Genomic DNA, 25210 nt, shown 5'->3' on the forward strand with positions numbered 1-25210 from the left:
TTGGCCAATCCCAACACTCCTCAGCCCAATTAATCCCCAAGAACCGCTGGGCACAAAGGGCAGCGGCTAAGCGCTCCCGCTTTCCTTGGAAAGGCAGGACTGGAGGAGCGAACTTCCCGTGCGTTCCCGACTTCCCTTAGGTCACTTACCAAGCCTATTTTTAGAGTGACCTTTTAGTGTTGCTTTGAGTATTTTTAGGAGACATTAATTCAAACACTGACAATCCAGTGGTGAATCCCGTCTGGGAGGGCAGGTAAACGCTATTCCTGAGTCAGGGAGTTATCGCTTGGCCCAGGATAGGGTATAGGATACCTGGGAAGAAATCTGCCCTTTTTGGGGTAGATAAAGAAGTCTGAGTGAGCCTCCCGCCGCGTGTTCTCTCCCTGAGCAACATCAGGAAAAGCAATTCCCTTCCTGGGCTTGCAGGAGGGCACGCTCAGTGTGCTGGGAGATTACATACAATGAGTTTTCAGACCTCAACACAACAGCTGGGATAGGCGAGAAAATGAGAAATCCTTACTATCAAAGACTTCCTTCCTTCCTCCAGTATTATCCTTAGTTGATGTTTTGCTACAACAGTGTTGCTACCAAACACATTAATAAAAACTAAGCCCAGACTTCTGAGCAGGGAGACTGCAAATCCAGCAGTAAGGCAAAAATGATCATTCTCTCCTGTGATCGGGACAAGAGTCTCTGGGTACGTAGCAACAGCAGAAAGAAAATATTTTTATTTCTCCAAGTAGAGAGAGTCACAAGCTCATTTTTTGACCTTTTCGGGTCATCTCTGCAGGCAGCATCCGTAACAGACCCACGGATCCTGGCTGCCAGTCGCCAGGGCTGAGCAGCAGTAACGTCCACCGCCACAGCGAGAGACAACGACCTTACTCCAGTCAATTCTGCATCTTCGGGCCTGCCCCAGCTAGTTGTGAGGACCTTTACCCTGAGACAAACAACCAGGAAATGCCTCGCGCTGCATTCCAGGCCTTGGGCCAAGGAGGCAACGGGCCCCTCATCTCCGCCTCAGCAAGAGAGAGGGGTTAACCCAGAGGAACGCAGGGTGCCTAGCCAAACAGCAGCCCAGCAGTAAGGGCAGCATCCTCCCGTCCAGCACTCTGCAGGAAGGGAACATCTGCCTCCACACGAGCTCCGTGCGCTGGTGCAGCTCCCTTGCAGGCAGGAGGAGCGCCACAGCCCCTGCCTGCTGCAGAGAGGGCTTCAAAACCCATCCAGACTGACTCGTTCCACTGGCAGGAGACCCAGGACACGCGTTCCTGCCCTTTATCCCAGACTTTTATACACAGTTGGTACCAAGGCCCTCTCTGAACTGGTCACACTGGCAAAGACATTTGTGTTCCTTGACTCCACTGCCCTATAAACCTTCAGCACCCACTGAAAACAAGCGTGACGGGGAACCAGCGAGGCTGTCGCACCCCCAGAGCGGGCACTCCAAACTCTGGCCGAGCAGGAGCTGCTGTCTCACCCCCGGCCATCCCCACCCTTGCTCCTGGACCACCAAGCCCCCCTTACAGGCTGCAGGGCACGGGCAGGGCCGCGCAGCTCTCCCCCAAAGCTCTCTGACGACCTGCCTGTTAGTGCAGCTACGGGACAGGCACCAACAGCCTGCAGCTGGGCTGCTGCCACCCTTGTCCCCAGCAGCTGTACCCCCTCCGCGGGAGCTGAGGGCACGCGGAGGCGAGCGACGCTCCGGGATACTGACCAGTAGGAGTTGATGATTTTGCAGAAGGCCAGCTCACAGCACATTTTCAGGTTGCTCTGATGTTCAGGGAGGTCTGAAGATGAACACTTACTGGGATCCACCTCACAATTTTCATCTGATTCGTACAGTGCCTTGATAAATTCCCCTGCAAAACAGACAGTCGGTGATGGGTTTTGGAGGCACGAGAGACGCAGCCTTCAGGCAAGACCGTTTGTAAGCCCGAGCAGTCACCCTCCGCCCCGTCACACCGGCTGAACAGAAGTGGGGTACGAGAGCCGGCGGTGGTGGCTGCCGTGCCGCGCCCCAGCCAGCTCTCACCATCCGAGCGGAGCCAGCCCGCGCTGCCGCGGGAGCCCACAAAACAACACAGCACACCCCGCAGAAAGGCGCCCGGGCTCGCGCCGAGCACGTTCCACCCCTCGCCCCAGCTGGCAGCTCTGCCGTGGCGGCTACGGGCTGTTGCATCAGAACGATGGTGCCAAAACGCCCGCCTCCCCCGCCTGTCCTGACCCCCGTGCTCCAGTTCCAGAGACGCTCCCTCGGGCCCATCCAGTAGGAAGTATGCTGGCAAGTTCTGTAATTATTTGTGGGATGGCCTGCAAACGCAGCCTGTGCCCTGGCGCTGACACGCCAGTATGATTCACAAGAGGCAGGTAATTAAAGGAAAGAAACCATTTACTCGGTTTATTTTGAGCTGAACATGACACAAAATGAAATTAAAATATTTCTCTGAGTTTCCCTACACTCCTGTTTGCTGCCTGGCCGCTCCTCACCCTCGCGGAGTCTCATGCCGTGAGCCGGCTCTGCCAGCTCCTCGCCTCCGTGCCACCTTCCACCCCGGGGCACCCGGCCACAGACCCCTGCCCCGCGGCTGGGGGGGCTTCCCACACCCCAACACACGCCCAGCTGCAGGGAATGGTGGTCGCTCATCCCAGTTAGCACTGGGGAGACCGGGGGATGGGATAACAGGGATTTAGAGCCAGGGACCTGCAGAGCTGGGCGATGTTCTGGGAGAAAGGTTTGCTTTGGTTTTGTTCTAGTTCCAGTTGGTTTGCTCATCTCTTACATTTCTGGCCGTCATGGATTTTCCCGTCCTCCTGGGTTTCGCCCACTGCAGCCTGCATTCCTCCTCTACAGCCAAACCAGACTTTAATTACGCACCGGAGAGCCTCTCCAATATATTTTCCACTCTGCCAGGGAGCTCTGAAGCCTCCCTGCTCCCCTGCAGGTGATGCCTGCCGTTATTATCTGGCCCCATTACCGGCGTGCGCTTCACGGTTTAAAGAGAAGCGCCACGCTGTACGGTGTCACCTCGTGACGCACAAATGAATCATGTCCCTGATAAAAGGCCTGCACAGAGTCAGTGCCCCGGACAGCGAGCAGGAACCGCGGGCTCCTCCTGTACGACATGGAGCTGGCTTGGCGGCGTTAGCATCGAGCCCTGAAAGGGGAATATTTCAAAATTCTTTGCCCTCATTAATCTCCTGGCTTTTTAGAAATTTTATGAGGTAATCTAATTAGAGTCTTGCCTTCGACCATAAAGCACTACAAGGCAGAAATAAATAATATTCCTTTTCCTATTCTTGTGGGCTGCCTCTTGGTCTGACTGAATTTGCTCAACGGTCTCCCCTTCCTCAACGTTGTTGTTATTATTATTACTATTATCGCAATAAAGTATTTATAATACTTTGCTCCCTGCTAAAATTACACAAATCCATCAGTAGGAACCCAACGTACTGAAAAATTAACAGCTCAAGAGACACGTTTCTCATCCTCCTGCTAGGACCAGCCTTCGGCTGAGGTTCAGGCATCGCTTCACAGGCAGCCTCTCCCCATCCTCGTGCTGCGCTGGCTGTACAGCAACACAGCCGTTCCTTCCTGACCTGCCCAGCAGCAAAAGCTCTAATTATTTTCATTTGCATCAAGAGAAATATTTTTGGAGCCATAAACATAGCCAGCGCTTAAAAAACCCCAGGCACCAGGAGGGTTCCCAGCGCGATCCGGGAGGCAGCTCTCATCACAGCAGCTCGGAGATCACATCTGGCCGGCTGGCGCTGCGAGGGACCAGGGAGCGTCTCTGGCGGGGTGTGCCGTCAGGGGAAGGATTCAATCAGCTGCCGTGACACCGCCAGCGCCCGCAGAAGGCTTGGCAGGCAGCAGAACGCCTTCAAATACCAATTGGTTATCTCCTCTGAAAGCACATCAAAGCGCTAACTCAGCGGTGACCTTCACCTGGGAGCAGGGAGCTGCTCGCCGCAGCCAGGGCCGTGCCCCGCGCTCAGACCCCGCGGCCAGAGAAGCCCTCCGAGAAGTAAATGCTGGCGTCCCCCGAGCCATCAGGGCTCAGCGGCGGTCTCCACCGCGCAGAGCACCCTGCAGCTTAGGGAAGGACCCGTCTGGGTGAGACTTGCCAGTGCTCTGTACGTACCTAAGGCATCCTGCAAGTATTTCTGCCCCACCAGCTTCAGGTATTCTTCGATTGCTTTGGTGGCCAGTGTATTCTCCCTGAAAATGAGATGCTCATTCTCACCACAGCGATCAACTTCAGACATCATCAGGTCAGTCAAGAAATCCTGGAAAGCAAAGCCCACGGTGGGTCACCATGCACTGACACGCGCTTTGTTCAGCAGAGCAGGCGGCCTCCCCTTCTCCGGAGAGGTCTCACCTCCGCGGGACTCAAGAGGGAGCGGAGGTGCTGCGGTGATCCCGTGCGTGCACGCGGCGTTACCAGCAGCCCACTTTTCCCCTGCTTCCCCAGCCTCATGGACCCAAGAAAGAGAGAAATCTCTGGAGGGTCACAATTCTTCCACCTCAAAAAACGACTCACTCCGGGCCTGGACCACACTCACCCCTCCATCAGTGCTGGTTTTTGGCTGGGTCGTGTACCAGCCTCGCGTTTTGTGGGTGAGATGGTTTCTCCGCTGTTAGGCTGGCTGCATTTGGTGTTTAGCTCGCTGGCTGCAAAACAGGGGCACACTGAGACGCCACGGGCTGTGCCCCACCATTACCGGCTGAGCATCAATCCTGTAATACGCATCGAGATGCTCAAACGCCCCATTTCCTCAGGATTCATGGAGACAAACAGCACCGCTGCAGCACACATTTTGGGCCCATTTGTGCTCTGATGTGCGCACAACCACGCACCGTGCGATTTTATAACCCTCTGCGCTGCCGAGCAACGGGAGGGCTGAGCAGGAGCAGATCGCAGGCTGGCAGCTGCCCCGCGCATCGGTCCGGGCTCCCGAACTGCAAATTCTGACAGCAAAACAGCACTTCCGACCGCGCTCCGCGTCTGCCTCGGCGTTAACCGGTCAGAGAGGGTCTCGCGGCTTCCCGCGCATGCTGCGCGGTGTAACACCAAGCGTGCTGCAGGCAGCGCGAATGCAGGAGGAACGCCGTGCAGTTTTTAACGCCGATACGTATTCGGCTTCCGTTCACTGCGCTGCTGGTGGGAAAAGCGGCTCTGGGCCCCGGCCCAGCTCACGGCGCTGGGGCTGAAATGGTCGAGCTCCTCGCGCCCAGCACCGCTCACCTGGACAAGGAGAAACAGGCTGCTGGCGCGGTAAATGACGGGCATTAAACCTCTCGCTGCTTCCCCGTGCGGGAGATGGAGCAGCACTGACATACAAATTCACTTCCACAACCAAGGGCACCTTTTATAAACTGCCTGCCTCTAAAATAAAATAATCTGCTCGGTAATAACCTTTCTCTAAGAAATTCTCCTTCGTTTGCCACGACCGCACCGGACGGAACCCGTTCCTGGCAGGAGAAGCCCGGGGCCGTGCACAGACCCAGGCCCTGTCCTCGCCGGCCCCGCGCACAGCGCAGCTCCCAGAGCCCCCCCGCGCGCGGTGGCCGTGGCCCAGCCTGCTCCAGCCCAGACTGGGGAGAGGGGACACTCGGGTCCCATCCCCTGCCACCGCCTGCCCGGGAGATTTCCAGGAGAGGCACTTAGCTCCGCTTCATTTTTCATTTTTGATTTTTCATGTGGACGCCTCCGCATTGAAGATTTAATCAAGGTTCAACAGCTCCACCTGAACCCAACGGTGGCCCATTCTGGACCCCAGTAATTTCATCCACAGACTCATCATCACTGTGCTTCTGTCCCAGACAAAGGAAAACCCAGGCAGCAGGCAGGTACGTCTCCCATCGGAAACCAGGGGGGGGGGGGCAGGAAGGCTGGCACCTCTGCAGCACCCAACGGCCCGATCCCTCCCGCCTTCCCACGGGACCCTGACTGGGACAGACATGCTGCCGTGACCTTCCCAGAAGAGCCTCCAAAAAAGCCAGCCACTGGCTTTATTTCTGTACAGTCACTTCCATTATGTCTGCAGCCAGCAGATCCCCTTCCTCAGCTCCCGCTACGTCTGCAACGCTCCGGCAGCTGCAGAGGCAGAACTCCCTCCTGGAAGCAAAGCACGCGCCTCTCCTGCTATTTTGTCTCATTTTCCCCCTTTTATCAGCCAAGCTGGAACGAAACTTAAGCCCCTGCTCAAATCCCGTTAGCTGCTATCTGGGTAGCTCCGTCACCTCCACCTTCCCGGCTCTCTCCCGGGGTGCGCTTCAATTCCAAGCCACAGCTCAGGCTGACACAAGGTGCTGATTCTTAATTAGCAGCCGCTGACCTTGGCTTTGCTTGATTCTCTTTCCTGTCACTTTCCCAACATGCTAATTATCTCAGGAACACCGAGGTTTACAGCTCCTCTCAGCCAAATGCTTGCTTTTCCCCCTTTCTGCCAGCTGAGGACTGGCTGCTGTGGGACACGGGGCCAAGCCGCGACGCACAACCCAACTGCGAGCCAGCGCTGCCGAGCCATGGAAACCCAGGGGCCAAGTTTTAGCCAGCCATAACGTGTATTTTGATGATTTTAGCTGATCTACAGATTCACCAGAATTTAAAATGATGCGAAATTCCAGTGTGGGACTCCACACAAAGCCAGAGAAGATTTACTCTGAAGCTCTCCTGCGGTCATTGCCCCTACGGAGCCCCCGCAGCTCGATAGCCACAAAAAACGACCCCTTGTCTCCGAAGCAAAAAGGAAAGCCGCTGAAATCCCAAAGAGCTCCGTTACGGCGCAGCACCCAAAGCTGGGGCGTAACGTGGCAGAATCCAGCCCTGTTCCTGGCCAGGGGACGGAGGCAAGGACCAGGACACCCACCGGCATCGCCCAGGCCGGGGCTTCGCGCCGTCGCCACAGGCCCAGCCGCCCTGGGCTGCAGGAGGCACCTCGCCGGGCCGTACGAACCGGCACCGAGATCCATCCGGGATCAAACACCCACAGCCAGCGTCCTTGAGCGAGCTCCTCTCGGAGACTGCTCTCGGCAGCCCAGCGCAGCTCGGCTGGCCGCGGGAAAGGAGCCTCGTCCGCGGGCCAGTTCCCATGACATCCTGCCGTTCCTCTCCCGGGGCCATCTTCCAGATCTTGCTTTCCCCTGCGTACAAAAAAAGCCACATCGGCTCTGGATCACACGGCTGGTATCTCTGCCTCAAGTACGCCAGCAGCCAGCACTCGGAAGACACAAACGGAATGCAAATACTTGTCGAATCCCTCCGGGGGCCTCACTCACCCACATACAAGGCTCTGAATAAAATGCAATAACTAAAGCCAATAAAACTCCCTGTTTCTGAGCAGCAGAGATCAGCAGGGGGTTGTTTTTAGTTAGGGCCCCTGGCAATGGAAGAAAATAAGATGCTTTATTTCATTACGTCGGAGTTGAGAGGGGAAGGAAAAGGTCTACAGTAAAAATGAAGGGCGGTGGCAGCGTTCCTCAGGCTTGCTCCCGTGTTTATTTTAAGGATATTTGCTTCAGACTGGACACAGCTGAACCTGTGCCACTCCGGTCGCTGCACATATGCTGATAAAGAAGAGCAATTCATAAATAAATGAACACAGAGCACCACAGCACAAGACTGCGCTGGTTTCCAGCACTTTTCAAACAAACTGAACATGAGCCCGCAGCGAGCCGTGCTGTTCCACGGCAGCTCCTCCATTCCTCCAGAAAAGCACGCGGGGTTTGGCTGCCGGGGTGGCAGCCCGGACCCGCAGCAGGCAGCGCGGGCACAGTCCTCAGCACCACCTCAAGCTCACAAACACCGCCACGAAGTGCTGCCAGACCCGCAGCTTCCCCTCTGCCCGGGACGTCCGTGCAGCTTGGCATCCCACATCCTCACCGCGGCATCCTGGCAGTGCTGGCCTGAGCCTGGCTTTCTTCCCTGCGCCTTCCTGTGTCCCTCAAATGTCTCCATCCCGATTTACCTGTACTGTAGCCTGAAAACATTTCCATTTCCCCTGGTTCTTCATCTGCCGAGCTTCAGATGCTGCTCCCCTTGCCCCGCTGGGGTGAATTCATGCTCCTGCCTCAAACCACAACCAAATCGCATCTTCCTGTGGGTGAGGAAACGTGTCCTCGCCCCTGCCTCACCCCTTACACACGCAGCAACTCAGGACATCTGCCGAAATAAGTCACCTCACAGCAGGACCGCTTCACGCTGCATCCCCCAAACCTTTCCCTGGGGAAGCCGGGAGGAGAATATGGAAACAGAGGTGATGCCCTGGAAATGAGCGTGCCGCACCCCTGCGCCGCTCAGCGTGAGGTCCCCGCAGGCTGCGGCTGCTGCCCCACGTCAGCCGGCATCGGCACAGGCCCAGGGCCCGGCCGCGCCAGGGGTGGCCTGAATTGGAAAAGGCTCATTGAAAAGGGAAGCGCACCGAGAGAAAAGCCAACAACGGCTCAAGAAAACAATCCTTCGCTGCCCACATCAATGGGGCCAAGGAAGCGGACTAATTGCGTTGCTCAAACACAAAAAATGAGAAGAAAAAGCTTCTTTGCAGGGGATGAAGCCAGAGCAGAGCAGACAGCTAATCTGGCCACGCTCCGATCACCAGCTGACAGCCGTGCCCACCCACAGCACCAGCACCCCTTGGTGCCGCGCATCCCGCCGGGCAGGGGGCCGAGCACCCCACAGCGCTCGAAACTCGCGGGGCTGGCACTCGCCAGTGCCAAGAAAGCCCAACGTCTTGCAGGACGTACCCTGTCCGCACCCAGGAAGGACGTCACACCTCACCATCCCGGGAAAGGGCCTCCAGCCCCAGCCTCGCAGGGACGCGCCCACAGCTGGGGCACGCGGAGCGTCACGGAGCTGATGAGACCCGCGGCCTCGTGCACGCGGCTTGGGTCACGCGCCCCTCCAGGCCGGAGCTGATCGTTCCCAATATCGTAACTGACTGACGGGCAGATTGACTTTGAAATAATAAGGTTCCCCACATCACAAGCCTGATTAATAGGATTGACTTAACCTTAAGAGGATTGAATTGATAAAGGTAATAAGATTACTGCTTATTTCAAAGACTAGCCCAGAGTCCAGCTGGGCTTTTATGCAAAGGTGAAAAGCAGCAGGGGTTGGTAGGGCTGTGGGTTACGAGTGCCAGGGCACACGCACGCGTCAGCGCTGCAGGGCAGAGAAAGGCGGCACGCGACGGCGCGGAGCTGTGCGAGGCGAGCGGCCGAGGGGCGACAACAGGGTCCTGGTGTGAAATCAAAGACTCCAGTCACCAGCCCTCGACTTCTCACCACCGCACAGCTCCTCTGATCTGTGCTGGATGCTTCTCCACTGGGAAACGCAGTGATGTTCCCTCCTTTGAGCGCTGGAGCCTCGATGCTTCTGGCATCTTCTGATTCTCCTCGGGAAAAGGAGGGGAAGCAGCAATGCGAGGGTTGACGCAGAGGCACCTGTGGCCATCACCTGCTCAATAGAAAACCTAATAGAGGGGGCCCAGTCCCACTCAGGAGGACCACACCCTGACAGCCGGACCGCAGATCTCACAGCTGCCGCTCGCCGGCTTTCCCGTCCCGTCAGCCACCCTGGCTGTCCTGTCTAGGGAGAGGGGGGGAAAACGGCGGGGGTGCTCATAAAACTGATGAAAAGCCTCAACAGCTCAACGACGGCTGCTATAAAATACTACCAAGGAGTAGTAGAACTGAGCTCCAAAAGCTGTAAGAGAGTCCTGAAGCAAACCTAAGCACGGGACATATTCTGGAAGCATCAGAAGTCGCCCCCGGTCTCGCCTCGGGAAGGAGGCAGCCTGCCCACCCAGGACCACATCACAGGGGCCACATCCAGCCACGTGAACGGCAGGGCTGAGCACTCCCAGCCACGCCAAGCACGGCAGCAGAAATGCTTCTAATTATGACTGTGTGCCTTTTGTCCGCGAGCTGCAAAACACGGGGAAATAGCCAGGCATCTCTCCACGCCCTCGCAGGTAACACTTCATCGCGCTCTCACGGGGAAGACGAAGCCCGTAAGCCAAGGAGGGATGCTGAGAGCCCGCCTCTCTGTGTTTAGCCACAAAAACGTCCCTTCCACGGCACAGCGACGCGTCCCCCAGCCCCTGTGTGCCACACAGCGCGGGGTGTGTGCCAGACTCTCCGGGGGGCTGGGGCAGCTCCCTCGGGCAGTCTGCACTCTTAACTCTATTAAAATCCCTGCTCCCTCCTCTCCACCTGTTTGCCTTGGCGGCCGTCAGCGTTTTCCAGGCGTGCCCCGATGAACACCAAACCCTTGCGCTGTACCGCAGGGATGAAGTTTTCCCCTTTCCCAAACAGAGATGAAAGGAAGCATGGACTCTGACTCCAGAGAGGACTCTGCTTTCATCCTCCACCTTGTCATCTACTGCGATTCGGCTATGAAGCCCGGGAAGAAGCAGATATTTAGGGAGAAAATTCAGCTACAGCCCTTGTCCCCCTTCTGCCTGTGGTTTTACGCGCTGTGCCTCTCTGGCAGGAGGGACTCCGGCAGTGCCTGGGGGTTTTAGCAGCTTCAGACAACGAAACCGGCTGGCGGGGGGCAGCTCGCTATCGCAAAGGAGCGAAGCAGGGTGTCTGCATCGCCCCTCTGCCATCCGCGGGGCCGCTGGTGGCGGGGTCCGGCTGCGGCTGCAGGCACGGCGTCATCCGCGCAGCACCACATCGCACCTCTCCTGCATGGAAACTCCGTCAGCGCGGCTCGGGGTGGACACGCGTACGCAGGCGGCCGTGCTTCATTAAGGGATTACACCACATTTACAGCAAATTGCTACGGGAAAACAAGGCCTGACACAGTGCAAGAGCAATTAGCTGCTAACGAGTCTTCATAGATAATCTACCGGACACTTGTTTCTCACTCCAACTGTAATTGCTGCTTTAGCTCAGCTACGGCAGCCAAGACCCACAAAAACCCCTTTATCAGCAAAATAAAGGAGCGGTTGCTGATTGCAGTGTCTGCGCTCTCCAGCTAGGAGAGGGCAGCGAGAGCTCGGAAGGGCCGCTGCAGGGGCTCTTGGACGGGGAACACACCTCCAGTCCAGGCAAGCTTCGGGGGGTCACGGGAGGACAAGAGGAAGAGGGGGCCGCTGCCCCACAGCCCCCGGACACCCGTGCTGGGGAGCAGGGTGCTCACCTCTGCCGGGTGAGGACCTCAGCCGCGCCTTTCACAGCCTCCAGCCTCGCCCTCCCCTGGCACCTTCCCGCCTGTGGGGCTCCTGGCCCGCAGGGACCTGTTCTCCTCCCGGGCTCTGAACCCCACTTCGAAACCCACTGTGCCGTACTTCGGGATGTGGGCGTTTCACCTTCCCGCTCAGCGTCCCTTCCGAAGGAGCAGGCGCTCAGCGCTGGGTGAGCCTGGGCCGAAGGAACCGTGTCCTCAGCACCAAAACCGGACGCAGCCCAGCGCCACACCTGCCTGCAGGCACGTGCCTCCCGCAACGCACACACAGAAAAATGAACCCAACCGTTTCTGCCGCAGACCGGCTGGGAAGAAAAAGCAAGAGACTGCTGGTTCTGCGCTGAAGCTCCAGGGAGATGCTGAGCCCTGCCGCGGGGCCAGCCAGGCGACGCGCCGGGAGAGCGGGCAGCGTGCTGATCGGACCTTTTTAACCACTTGGACTCATCCTGTTTGGTCCTTGTCCCTGGAGCAGGTCGAGGAGGGGTGGCTGGCAGGGACAGCAGCACCAGCACAGGCTCCCCATGCGGCCTGGGCACCATCCTGCCGCTCTGCTGTGGCCGGGTCCCCTCGCTGGGTCGTGGTGCTGAGCCGCAGGACAGCTCTCCTGAGGGGTGGTGGGCTGCACCCGTGTCACACAAGCAGGGCGAGTGGGTGTTTTCCTCTCCCATTCACTGTTTTTTTTTACCTTGCTGCCGCTTTCCCCTTTCTCTGCTTGTCCAGCTCCTCTGCAAAGGATGCACCACCCCGTTCCCATGCTCCAGTAACTCCGGTTGCTCTGGCAGCTCCCTAACCCCGTGCTAATGCTGATGGCAGATGACAGGCCGGGAAGGCAGCAGCTCTATTTTAGGGGGAAATTCATCAAGCCTGTTTACTGTTCGCTGTGTCCCTCGTGTAGAGCCTCTGGGATCTAGAGCACTGACGCAGACACATGTCTAGAAACACGCTCGCTCTCTCCGGAGCCTCTCCGGTACCAACGAGAAGAGGGAAGAGGCAAGAGCAGCGACAACAGCTCTCCGCCATGCCCGCACACGACCCGTGGTGACCGAGATCAGGGTGACACCTCAAGCCTTTTGCACCAGGACAGAGTCTTTCATGGCAATGTCCCCAGCAAGATCCCTGGCAGCAGTGCCGCAGCGAAGGGCAGCACAGCCCCCGGCACGTGGGGAGGAGCGGGACCAGCGGACGGCAGGGCTGTGCCCAGAAACCACGCGCTGATGGCACCGAGGCCCCGGCACAAGGAGCGAGGAGGGGGACACCTATGATGCCCTCCCTGTGTAACCACAGAGCGTTACCTCACACACTGTGAGGGACAACGCGGCCAGGGGAGCAGGACTGCACCCTTCCCAGCGCTCCCAGGCTCCGTCTCTGCTGTCTGGGATCAGGAAGGCTTTAACGGAGCTATTTTCTCTGTCTCTGCAGTAGCAGAGCCTCACAATCCTCTCAGTGAGCTTTGCCTGCCCTGAACTAGATCAGGAGGCCAAGCCACTTCTCTGTTCGACAGATGGTAACTAAATCCCATCCACAAACCCCGTCGCGGTCCCAGGCAGCAGCGGCAGCTGCGGAGGAGGCACAGCCTTGCGACTGCCCCTCAGGTGAGGAACTCACCTCTCTCTGCAAAAGCCTTGGAAATCTCTTGGGGGATTCCCAACCATGAAGGACAAAGGACGTTCAGACAAAGTGGTCCACAAGAACCGAACTTCCACGGCTCGCAAGTCGGCCGGCACTAACTCCGCAACAAGCACTGCCCTGAGAGCACCCCAGGGCCCCTCGGCTTTCCTGCACCGCTGTTCCCCCTCACATTTCCCTTCCAAAAGCATCAGGACAGACCCCGAAGACTGAGAGCTGATTCAGAGACACGTGTGCCCGCAGGTGGACTTTGAAATTCTCAGGAAGTTGCTCGCTCTCGTTTGGCTCCCGCGGTGCTGGGTGCTCAGCACAGACAGGGAGGGAGCGGGGAACCTGCTGGGTTCCCACAGGAACGCCCAGCGCACCCAGACTGCTTGGCTTAAGCCGGCATTGCTTACATTTCCTCCCTGAAAACCGCCGCCTCGCTCACTTCCACGTTTGTGCCTGTTTACAAAGTACGAGCCTGGTCCCCGGGGCTCCAGAAGGAGAGCAGAACGACTCGGCTGGTACCTTGTGCTCCCACCGACCTCTTTGCTAATTAAACAGCTCACACTGCGCATGTTACCAACTTGTTTGTAATTAAAAGCAAAATTAGAGTGTATTAATGATGGCGAGGCCTGAAGCCCAGCTGACGTGGTGGCTTCCAAAACCCAACACAGGAGTCTGCTCCTGAGGGTCTCTGGTGGGACGGCACAGCTGACGGAGGGTCTTACCTTGGCCTTGCCTGTGCTCTGCAGGATGTGCACCAGCGCGGACGCCATCTCCTCTTTGTTCTTCACGCTCAGCGCGGGCTCCAGCACCGAGCACAGCACCATGTAGTTGTTAGTGATGTACTCGGCGAACTCTTTGTACATCTCCATGGGAAGAATGCTCATACTCTGGTAGCGTGACTTGATGCGGATCATGGGCCCCGGCGACTTGCCCTTCCCGGGGTTGGGGCCGACCACCGGGTACCACTTCTCCACGAACTGCCGGCCCGTCACAGAGCTGACGGGGATATTCACTTGTCCGATGAAATTGGTCTTGTCCTTCTTTTTCTTCTTGTCAGTCTCTTTGTATAAGTGCACCGTAATGTTTTTGAGCGATGGGAGGTTATTAAATTCAAAGTGCTCCCCCCAAAATACATTATCAGTTTTCAATTTACAGGTAGTTCGTGCATAAAGAACGTCATCCAGGCATAATTCACACAAGTACTTTTTCTTAGCTGGCAGGTCCTTGGCTTCAATAATCCATAACTTTAACATATTCTCTACCCTTCTGCTGTTGTCCTGAAAAAAAAAGATGCAAAGAAAAAAAGGTCAATAAAAAAATGACAAAGCCAAGCACAACAAAACTGGAGATATGAGTTAATTATTTCGGATGCGCTAAACGAGCAGAGGCTTAATTACATTTTATTTTAAGGAAATACTGGCTCTCAGGAATTTGCATAATAACACCACTTATGTTAATTTTCCAAATATCACCGTGCTCTCTGTGTCTGTTGGTGCCAATTAATATAAGGAACGAGGAAGATAAAACCCCTCCAAATCACAAACGAAGCCTTTCCCATTCACTGCCAAGAGGGCTTCAGAAGAAACGGAAAGAGCCTCACCATCATTAACGGCTTCTGCAAAACAGAAGCGATGTTAAAGGTATCTCACAACCACCTCCTTGTTCAGTACAGCTGCTCTACAGCAGCACTGGAGTACATTTTCTTTAGAGTAACAGAGCAAGAACAAAGGGATCTGAATGCACACCCAGGGATCACCTCATCCATCTCCAGCAGGGAAAGCAGCATTTGCAAAACCTCACGGTATTTTAGGGCAGAAGTGCAGAGCACCCAGCTAAAACATCCAGAGGAACTACGGGAGACAGAGTGAGTTCCACAGGAGAATCACAAAAATTCAGAAATAGAAATGTGGCTTGGGTATCTTTTAAACAGCAATGAAGACAAGGATGCTATGGATCTTTAAGAGCTCGCCAGTGATGCTGGCCTCATCCTGGAAGGACATCCAGGGGCACTCGTTGCAGGAGTGACTTGAAAGATAAAGCACTTGCAGCTGAGCCACAGCAATATGGAAGAAGGGATTCTGCAGTGACCTGGTTTGTTTGGAAACCCCTCACTGAAACAGAAGCCACGGCTCACTCAGCTCAGCCTAGGAGCCTGGGCAGGAACACTTCTGCTGGAAGTTCACAATGGGGTACTGTAGGCTCAGGAAGTGCACACAGGAACTACACAGGAACGCTGAATTCCTGACAGAAATATCAAGTCAGATACTGAATTTATTGTCTAGGAACTCAAACAAAGACGGAAAGTTAGCCACCAGTTAATGGCATGTTTTGAGATGAGGGCACACTGCCAAACAAATTTCCACTGAACGCTGCATCTCAAAGCCATGGTGGCATGCCCAGCCCCAACTCCCACTCCCAGGACTTTTCTCATGGTCAAGTGTGACCACGCAAACCTCGCCCAGCTCTTTCAGGTCACTGCTACCTGGCTGCTGCACTTGGCCAGCACCGGAGCCGCTGAACTCCACGTGCAGGAACACGCCGCTCGAGGCAGACGTTCACCTCTCCCCTCTGCTAGTCCCATTCCGATACTGAAGGAAAGCTTTGATATGGACATGTGGCACCACGCTGGGAACAATAAACTCCGACACAGAGGGCTCCTTTAGCAACCCGCAGGCCTGGACCTAACTTGTACGCACAGTCATGTGGTCTCATGCCAGGAATGGAATCACAAGATCCCATCATTTGTGTCTTCTCTGATCAGCAGAAAAAGACTTTTTGATTGAGTTCATCAGTTGTGAAATCCCGCAGCTGATTAGTCCTGATCAATCTTTGTTAGCTAACTTCAGTGCAGAGAGGGAAAAGCAGCTGCAGACTTTATTTTAGGACGCACTTAGTCTTAGTGGGCCATAAAACCGCATACTGCATGTCCATGTGTTCTAGTGAAGAGGATTTGTTTCTGTAGATCCCAGAGGGGACGATTTTGCCACCTCAACCGACTGGAGAAGGGAAAGCTACATTCCACTACCGCCTCAGAGAACCCGCTGCGATGGGCACCTCAATTTCTCCATCACTAAAGCGGACACTGCAAGTACTGCCGGCGCCAGGAGCATGACATGTGAACTCTCTGGGCTATTCAGCCTTGTAACTCTGCTGGCAGCCACCTGCCATCTGTCCCAGAGCTTTTGGGAGGTGGAAAGTCCTGCGTAAGCAGCAAGTATCATCAGTAACAGAGCAAGGCTGAAGATTCTTCAGGTCCGATCAATTCTTAGCAACAGCTGAAGCAGCATGTGCTAAGAAACGAGGGGAAGAAATAATTGGTACTTGCCTGTAAATATAATTGTGGGAGAAAGCAATATGGAAAAAGGCTGACCCCCAGTTACACTTACTCACTAAAATGACAATACGTCCCCTGCTGCTACTGCACTGGCTAGAAAATGTAATAACGAGGAACTGAACTATAACAGAGGCAATTCCTCAAAGCCACTACCTTATTTGGGTGCACGGCACGCCGCAGGTTTTCCATCCATTTATCTCGCTCTGCTGCGGAACGACACGAGAAGCACTTACTTCCTGATGAAGTCGTCACCTACAGGGAAAGGAACAGGGTTATGTCTTGACCAGCACACTGCAGACTGCGATCTGGGGGGAGAGGGGAGTTAGGAAAGATGCTAGTGCTTTTGTTTTTTTTTTTTTTAAAGTAAACAGCTTTACCCAAGCATGAAGTAACAGCCCTTCAGGCTAGCAGAAAAACAGGACAACTCTGTTAATGTCACAGAAATAATCAGGGAAGCAAATTCCAATTACTTCTCTTCCACACCAGAAAACAGTAGATAACAGGCGCCATGCATGTGACGCTGTAAACCACCAACTTCCACAACGGAGAGAGTGCAAATCCTTAGATGAACTAAGGATAAATCACAACCGCTTGGCATTCCTCCGGATCCAACCCAAAGCCTGCGACAGTGACAATCCATTCTGTGTTTTCAGCGGAACATCAGACCCAGAAAGGCTGGCTTTATACCTTCCCCCTTCATGTCCTGTTGCTTCTGAAGACCACGCTGTGAAGAGCCTGGGGCCACAGCCCTGGCAGCAGCAAGGGCAGCAGCTCCCCGCCCGGCCAGAGGCACCCCAGTCTTACAGTACCTGCTCCCCAGCTGGGAGAACCGGAGAGGCCGGGGAAGTGCTGCGGAGCCCTCCTCTCGCCTCTCCCAGTATCACTCCAGGGATCTTTCTGCAGGATTCGTGTGACTGTCCCCGGCCATCGGGACTTCACAGCCAGGTTTTGAAGCAGCACACTCACAGCAGTGACACGTCCCGTGGTACGAATGACCCTCACTCCTTATCACGCATGATATTCCTCATTCCCTGTGACCACATGGAAACTCAACCCTGCTGAGACACCACCACAGCAGCCACTGCCCCGCAGCCCCAGGATGACAAGCACCGAACATTTATTCCTACCTACCGCACCAAGTTTCCTCGGCACCAATTACTGTGCCAGGGTCTGAAAGGCCAATGGTTCTCCGCATCTCCTCACACACGCGGATCCCTCAAGCCACTGTCTCCTCCAGGCCCTGCTGGACCATGAACCCTGTGCTGCCCATAAAGCCCTCCGCCAGCTCCTCTGCCCTTCTCTGCATTTGCTGGTGTCCAGTAATATTCCTCATGTACATCTCTGCTCGCAGGCCAAACGGACCTGGCTGGTACTCTAAATAACTCCCCTCTGAGCTTCATTTCCGCCAGTCTCAAGCTGCAGAATTATTTGTGAGCACTGTATCATCTCACGGTGTTTGTGTTTACACACTGCTCGCTGGGTTATCTGCTTCTGGGAGACACTATCTCCTCTAATTTCATGTACCTCTCGGAAGCCTAACGTGTTCTCACAGCAGCGTTGGCACTTGCGAGGATTTGTCGTTAGCTAACCTCAACAATGACTGAGCACATCCATCCCTTCCTTTGAGCACAGACATCTAACCAGGACAAAATGAGGAGAGGCCTGTCCTGCCTTTACACAGCAAACGCAAGACATCTTCCAACCCCTGACATCCCAGCAGCTCTCTCCTTCAGGCTGGCACTGCCCCGCCCTTACACACTTTCATCCTCTGTCCTATGTACTCTTCTGACCTTCTTTCCAGGAAAAGAAGACTCCAGCAGTACGGTCTTCTCGGCATCCTTTCACACTTCGGTGTATTTCCAGCTTGTTCAAAGTTTCCCATGACAAGCCTGGCCTGCCTCATCTCCGGTTTGCTGCGGCAGATGCTCATGTGAAATCCATCCCCAAACCTCCACAAATGGACTTCTGGTGGCACAAGAGATGTTTTCACTTGTGAGACTGTGTCCACAGCGTGTGATGCCTTCACCTTCCTCTGCCAGAGGGTTTGGCAGTTCTGCATCTCAATCCTCTTCTCAGTAAGAGTTCCTGCAACAGCGTTCAAGCCCAGCACAGCCATACACCTGACCGGTAATAAGACTTAAAGAGCAGCAATGCACGGCTGCATTACTGCGGACATGGTGCTGCACCTTCTCAACACTGAGTTCCAAAGATCCCAGAAGTACCACTGAGCACGGATTTTTAAGAACAGAACTTACAGTGAAGTAACACGGAAGGTGCACAGCAACGAGCGCCGCTCCAGACAGCTCCCCGGCTGCTCAATCGATGCGGATTTCTGAGGCTTCAAAACTGTTCTTCAGACAAAAACCTAACAACTCCGAACCTGAGCCCTGTCTTATTTTGCCCATCTAATTCAGCCGTGAAATACTCAAAACCACCCTTGTCCAAGTCCAAAACTCCAAAGTCCTGACACCGCTGGCACAGCCACGCTGCCCCGCAGGCGTTACGGCCGGGTTTCTGTACCCCACACTGGGAAAACCCCTCCCACTGACAATCTGACGGAGGTCCACAAAGCTCAGCCCCCACCGACGGCTTAGGAATCAGTTAATCAAGGTGGAACGGGTCAAACACACCTCTCAGTAAACTATCCCACGAGCCCATTTCCTCTACGACCACTCCTCACTAGCTTTTTATTTCGCTCTTCTGTTTTGATGGGAGTTTGGTTTACAAGCGCGTTTGAAAACAATGTTCTGAGATACAGAGAATTTGCTAGGAAACCTGGAAGCTCTCCCATAAAAGACAATTATGACTTCTTTGACTGCTGCTGAAAGATGCTCTCTTTAAGACAAGTTCTCCTTGATGACACACGTGGCTCCCACAGCTGCCTAGAGGATTTGTATCCAAATAAATGAGCATGCAATTTAGCTGTCCTTCTACTGAATCTGTTAATTGTCATTTTTTTTTACCAGCTGTTGGGGTGAATATCTAATATATTTTCTGGCCATACTTAAGTCAACATATTGTCATTGAGTTATCATGGTAAAATTTATTATTCAGTTTCAAAACAATTACCGATTAAGTCATCACTCAAAACCTAAAAACTGTTACTGTCAAGAGGGAGAAGGAAAAAATCCTCATGTGTCAGACATGAAGCCCTCTTGATCTGATGGGACTTGAAGGTCGTCCCTACCATGTGTGACCAAAAATGTTAATTTTCCCCAGATCTGCAGCAACATTCCAGCTTTGAGCTCTGACCTAAACATCATATGGCATTAATAATCTTCATGAGACATTCATTATTTTGACAAAAGAGTATTCTGGTCTCATCCAGATTTTGGATATGCTAGAATACTGTTAATGTACAGGATAAACTCAATTAATAAAACTCATTAATTTCTAAAACGTTACTTATTCACATTCGTTATGCACAGCCCTCGGATGGGTGATCTCTGAAGTCAGGTAAGATTCTGTCATTTTCAGAATGTCTTAGGTACAGCACGGGTTCCTCCAAGTACGCTTCAAGGAATCCCACCGGAGTACCCACCGAAAGTGGTAACTGAGTCAACGAAGCTGCTTCGCTCAACGCGCTCAGAGGACTTTAGGAGGACAAGTTTGGGCTCAAGCTGGTGAATTCCCCATTCCCAAGCGCAGGAGGGCAAACTGGCGCTGCCCGGGCCAGGCCTGCGGCCCCGTGACGGCTGCTCAGGGCATCCGAAGGGCCACGCGAGCGACGGCGAACATTTGCACAGCTGGACTAAATTTAGGGGAGCTAAACTTAGCACCACTAACTTCTCCCTTGCTTGGGGAAGGCCTGGATGAGGTGACAGGGCTGCAGCTGTAGTGGAGCAAGTACAGCTTTTCTTTCTCCCGCTCCACGCCGCCCAGCTACATCCTGCGACAACCCAGACGCGAGCTGCACAGCGGGGCAGGACCTTGGTCTGCCAAGGCAGCAGCAGAGCCCTTCAGTCCCAATTCTCCTGCCCAGCCCACGTCACCAGGACCCCACAAACGGCAGAGCCAGGACCAGGGGGGTCTGGACGCCCAGCCTCCTTTACTGGTCTAAGATGCCCACCGCGTATTTCGCACACGCAGCGGCACGAGATGATGACGCCGACTGGGAGGTCGTATGAGGGGAACGAAGACGATGCTGAGTGACTTTTTTAAAAAATCAATGAAGAAAACAAATAAATACCGACTGCCAAGCACTCAGCAAGTCAGAAAAACAGCCAGTTTCGTACAACTAAATAAGCAGAAAAAGCCAAACGCAGCACTGAAAGAGCCCTGCGGTAGCGCTGACTCCCCTCGCGCCGGCGGAGCCCTGCTGAGGGGGAGCGGAGCTGAGCAGGCAGCCACGGCACGTCTCAACGCAGGCCAGCCCAGCTCTGGGGGAGAAGCAATCGCGCCGTACCTTCCCACAGCCTGCCCCCTCCCAACGAGCCGCTGGGTGTTTTTCCACTGCAGATGGCTTTGGCACCTCTCGCTTTTGTCTGCGTTTGGGTGCGCTGCCAGCTCCCTCCCCGAACCTGCCCTCTTCAGCGCCGCTCCATCTGCGGCCATGTCAGACTCTGCTGTCTTCTTCTCCTAGCCACGAGGCTGCTGCAGCTCAGCGGGGTGCCCACGGCACGCCGTACCTCACTCTGCCCGCGCCGGGCAGCCTGGACCACCTCAGCTTCTGGGAAAGCGGCTGAGGGACCCCAGAGAGCACGTCGAGCCAGCCTGGCTAACCAAGCACCAACGTCCCAACGGAGGACAGACAGACACCGCCAGCCGGTGATGGAAGCAGCTTCCCAGGCACTGCCTGCTGCCCGACCACCCCATCGCAAGGAGAAGGCAGGGAGGAACTGTGTAAGGCTGGCACTGCCCAGCAACAGCGAGGCTTCGCTTCTCAACCTGAGACAGCAAACTTGGCCGTTCCTGGCAGGTCTCCCTAGAGAACGGATCCACAATGGCCTCGAAGTGCAGGGAGAAGTTACCAACCCGCAGCACCTTCACAATCCACTGCACAAAAAATGTCTTGGTTCCTCCTGCCTCCGTGACTCTGGCAGTAACTTCACTCTTGACGTTTCTCAGTCAGCCAGGACGTCAGCTGAGTTTCTCGCTCTTCAGTGTTCCCACACACAGCAGTGCCATGGCTCTTGGCCATCAGCTTCCGTTTTCCTCTCAGCCTCGTGCAGACGTCAACCAGAGCTTTCCCAGCTCCAGGCCACAGGAACCACCACAGGTTTCCACAGGTTTCACTGCTCTTTGCTGAGCTTCCACTGAAAGGCGGCAGCAGTCTTTGCCAAATCTTGCCGGTACTTTCAGATACAGCAACGCTGAGGGACTCAGGATCACAAGCCATGGACGGGACCCTCAGGACAGAGTAACAGCTGAAGGCAATTTTCAAGCACTGAGGAGGAGGAGATGCGTCTGCGGTTTTGTCGCTCGGCTTTCACTATTGCCTGACGCGGAGAACCATGCGATAAAGCTGTCTGTGCCAAGGCAGGCAGCGTCCGGAGTGGCCAGCAGCAGCCGCCCAGCCCAGCCCGGGCTCGTCCCTCCAGCCCTGCGCCGCCCAAAGCCAACGCCAACCCTTTGCTTCCACCAGTTGTATCCAGGTGCACCACGGTCACTGCCTGCTACCCACCGGGGATCCTGGGAGATCTGCAAACCCATTGCAGTGCTGACCTCGCTCCGAATCCGAAAGCGGCTCTCTGGAGACACGGGGCCAAGGCGCTAACACAACACGCCGTTTAGCTCTCACCTCAGCCCTTCCCGCTGGAGCCTGTCGATGAGTAACCGCCAGTTACAAATCAATGTCCCTTTTGTTTTCTGCCATTCTTCCTTTCCTCTGCAGGATTTGTAGAACAGCAATTAACATGTTCTCTTTTGTTTTTCTGTAGGACTCTTCTTTATCCAACTCACTTAAAAATAAAATTTTCTTCCTCCTTACAAGTGCATGACTTGTGTAATTTCCCTCTCAGTCAACTTTCTACAAGTACTGTTCACATCCCTTCCCCTGCTCTCACGCGCTGAACAGAATTGGTAAACAACTCTTGTATTATGGATGTCACATCTATTTTCCATCTAGCTTCATTTTATCTTTCTTGAGTGGAATGTAATAGAGACTACATAATTTACAAAACTGCTCTCCTCCTGACCTGCCGCACTTGCTCAATTCTACAGAGAATGAAGAGCACTGGAAAATTTATACTTTAGCCCATTTCAGAGTTTATGTTTGGGGCTATTTTTTTCTAAGACTGTTTTTGTGTTACTGGCTTATATTCTAAGAAATGGATCTTTTAACTCATTTCTTTCAAAGTGTGCTAATTTCAGTAAAGAAAAAACAATTAATCTCCGCAGTCTGACTCCTCTCGGACACTGCCAAGGCTGTCTTCATCTAGCACTGCCCACCCAAGAGAAGCCTGCAGTGCCATCACCCCACTACAGCACGATCCAACCGTGGTCATAGGGTCCACCCGCTCTTCTGTGTCCGAGTACAACCAGGTTACCTCCTCTTCACAGAAACACGAGCATCGACCACCTCACTACGGTAAGAAAACCATTTCCCAGTTCTGTATCCAGCCGCTGCCACAAGCGATAACACCCTGCCATCCATGATGCAGGACAAATGATTTCCAAGCCACACTACACCGCATTATCCAGCTCCAGACTGGTTCGTACGTGTCCTACCACCTCCCGCTAGTACAGACCTAACCACATGCCACAACAGATGCTTAAAAAATTGAAACACTCACAGATTTTTCTATTTACGCAAACGAGTGAAGCTTCAGTTTCCTAGACAAAGTCTGCAGCACTCCCACTGACAACAGTGGGCTATCTTTGTGACCAGGTATAACGTCTTTGTGAGCACTGAGTAGGGATTAGCGCCTGCCACTATCTGTATGAACATAAACTACAAATGTATCCTCTGCCACCACACAGCCTTAAGTAGCTCAGCACCTGTGCCAGCAGCAAGCTCCGCTGCGACGACGGTTACAAGGCAAAGAGCTCACTGCTCTGATTTTGTGGGTATGATCCTCCTTGGGAAGATGGAAGTAATTTTCTGCTTATGAAACGGTCTCTGTGCAGCAATTCAGAGCAGAAACGTTTCATAACAGGGAAAGCCCCAGACGCCACCCCACACCTGGCTCCCCTGCCAGCCCCGTCGCGCGGCAGGATCGGCTCCTTACCTCGAAGCAGTAGTCTTGTCCCAGGATGCTACTGTGCACCGGCTTGATGACCACTTCTTCCTCCATGCTGAGATCCAGAGCCTCAACAGCACTACTGGGACTGAGCAAAGACTCGTGGGAGCGTGATTCTTTCAGCCTCGGCATTAGATGGGATCTAGAGGAAAAATGCAACGCTATCAGCGGATGCTTTCCTTCCCAGAGAAATTATTTAGCCCATCTGTTCGCAACAACTGCAGAGTATTCCTAGGAAGTTTTTGCCATGAGATAATGGAGGGCTCAGCACAGCAGAGCCTGCTACATCGTCCCATTTACAACTGGGTGAGCAGGTTCTACCGCAGGCTGCGTGTTCAGGAAAGACGTTTCTCCCAAACTCTGATGCAGTCAGGACTACGCTATTAGAGGTCTGCAGACTGCGAAGGCTTTACACGGCCACCACGCCTGCTGCAGGAGACTTCCCAGGCGCGCTGCGGAACGGGGCGGCGAGGGTGGGCGGCCGGCCCCAGCGCCGACCACTGCGCTCCTCGGTACCGCAGCCGCGTCTGCCGAGCACGGGACCGAGTCCGCATGCGCCTGGGAGATCCTGTTCGCATCCTACTTCATTTCACGCTGTTCTGCAGCACCCAGCCCCTCCCGACAGAAGGAAGCCACCTGCAAACAGGGAGGAATTCATGCCAGACCCGCGTTCGCTCAGGGCATACAGAGCGTGCCCGGGGGGCGGCTGGCGCTGCCAGGGCAGACGCCACCCCAGCGCGAAGGGACCTCCCTCCCCGCCCCAAACCGCGCACATCCGTACTGCATCTGCACCACGGATGCCGCCAGCGCCTGGATCCGCGCTCCCTAACCAACAACCTGGGGGCTGGTGTGCTCTCTCCAGTTGTTACACACATCCCCGGGACGGGGACGGTGTGGAAAATAAGGCCATGATGGCCCTATCGATCCATCTAAATGCTCCGGAACCCCACTGGCAGCATTTAGCAGCGGGGAGCCCACAGACAGCAAGCAGCACACACCATTTTCCAGACAGCCAATACAATCAATGGTGCTGTAACTCTTAAAGCAAAGCCAGAGAGCTCCAGGGGAGAAAAAAAAAAAAAAAAAAAAGAGAAAGATAGCTAGGTACTGCCAGTGAAAACAGAGCAAAACCATGAAGTGACAAGGGAAAAAAAAAACTTGAGAGCAAAGGGAGCAGTTGCCTTCTCTACAGCCCGCGCCGTGTGAAGTGTTCTTGGCCCGCTCACACAAGCGCTGAGCTGGGTGACTCTGACCTTTAAAACCCTGGTAGGCACTTCAGGGTCCTCCAAAGGGACCACGTGTCTCTGTCTACAAAGAGAGCATGACGCCTTCTTCAAGGGCACGGAAGGACAGAAATAAGGGGAGTCTGAGACATTTTCAGCACGGTCTTTTATGAGTGAAATAACAATGCTCCTATTGTACTCTCAGATGGCTTTGTCTGCGTGTGTTGAGTTTGGTCATTCTCTAGAACAAAGCTGACCAAAACACAGAGAAATGTCAATAGTGCATATAAAATTCATAACTTCCAGTGAATCACAAGCCGAGCCGAATCCAGAAAACAGCCAAAGGAGATTCTAAGAAAAATAGCCGCAGAAGATAAACAGGTGCTTCCCGAGATTTGCCATCAAGATCGATGCCATTGAGGAACCCCGGGTGATAACGGATCAGCCGCAGCTGGGTTCTCCAGCCGAGCAGGCTAAAGCAAGCCCCGGGCCAGCCCCGCAGCATCACCAGCCTGGGGACACGCTGCCGGCGGCTAGGGCACAGCACACACGCCACAGGCCCTTCACGCGTCCCCCGAGGCCGGCAGCCAGGACCAGCTCTGGCGGCACCCGTTAAGGCGCCTGCAGAAACACAGATGACGACACCACAGTCTTCTC

General features: G+C 54.6%; 1 protein-coding gene across 7 annotated transcripts in view; it reads right to left on the bottom strand.

Annotated features, from left to right (window-relative positions):
* DAB2IP (DAB2 interacting protein) overlaps positions 1–25210 on the bottom strand; it is a 154400-nt gene that overhangs the window by 20219 nt on the left and 108971 nt on the right. For all 7 annotated transcript variants that reach the window (XR_015260698.1, XM_086763580.1, XM_086763579.1 and 4 more), the window contains 5 exons: positions 23319–23472; positions 16303–16401; positions 13538–14092; positions 4146–4290; positions 1718–1862 (listed from right to left, as the gene is read on the bottom strand). Coding sequence is in view for 6 of the 7 variants with exons in the window: in XM_086763580.1 (XP_086619706.1) it covers positions 1718–1862; positions 4146–4290; positions 13538–14092; positions 16303–16401; positions 23319–23472 (1098 nt within the window). In the remaining variant the exon portion in view is untranslated. The remainder of the gene's footprint in view (positions 1–1717; positions 1863–4145; positions 4291–13537; positions 14093–16302; positions 16402–23318; positions 23473–25210) is intronic.

This window comes from Chlamydotis macqueenii, chromosome 20 (genome assembly GCF_036417535.1).
Source record: "Chlamydotis macqueenii isolate bChlMac1 chromosome 20, bChlMac1.mat, whole genome shotgun sequence".
NCBI lineage: Eukaryota > Metazoa > Chordata > Aves > Otidiformes > Otididae > Chlamydotis > Chlamydotis macqueenii.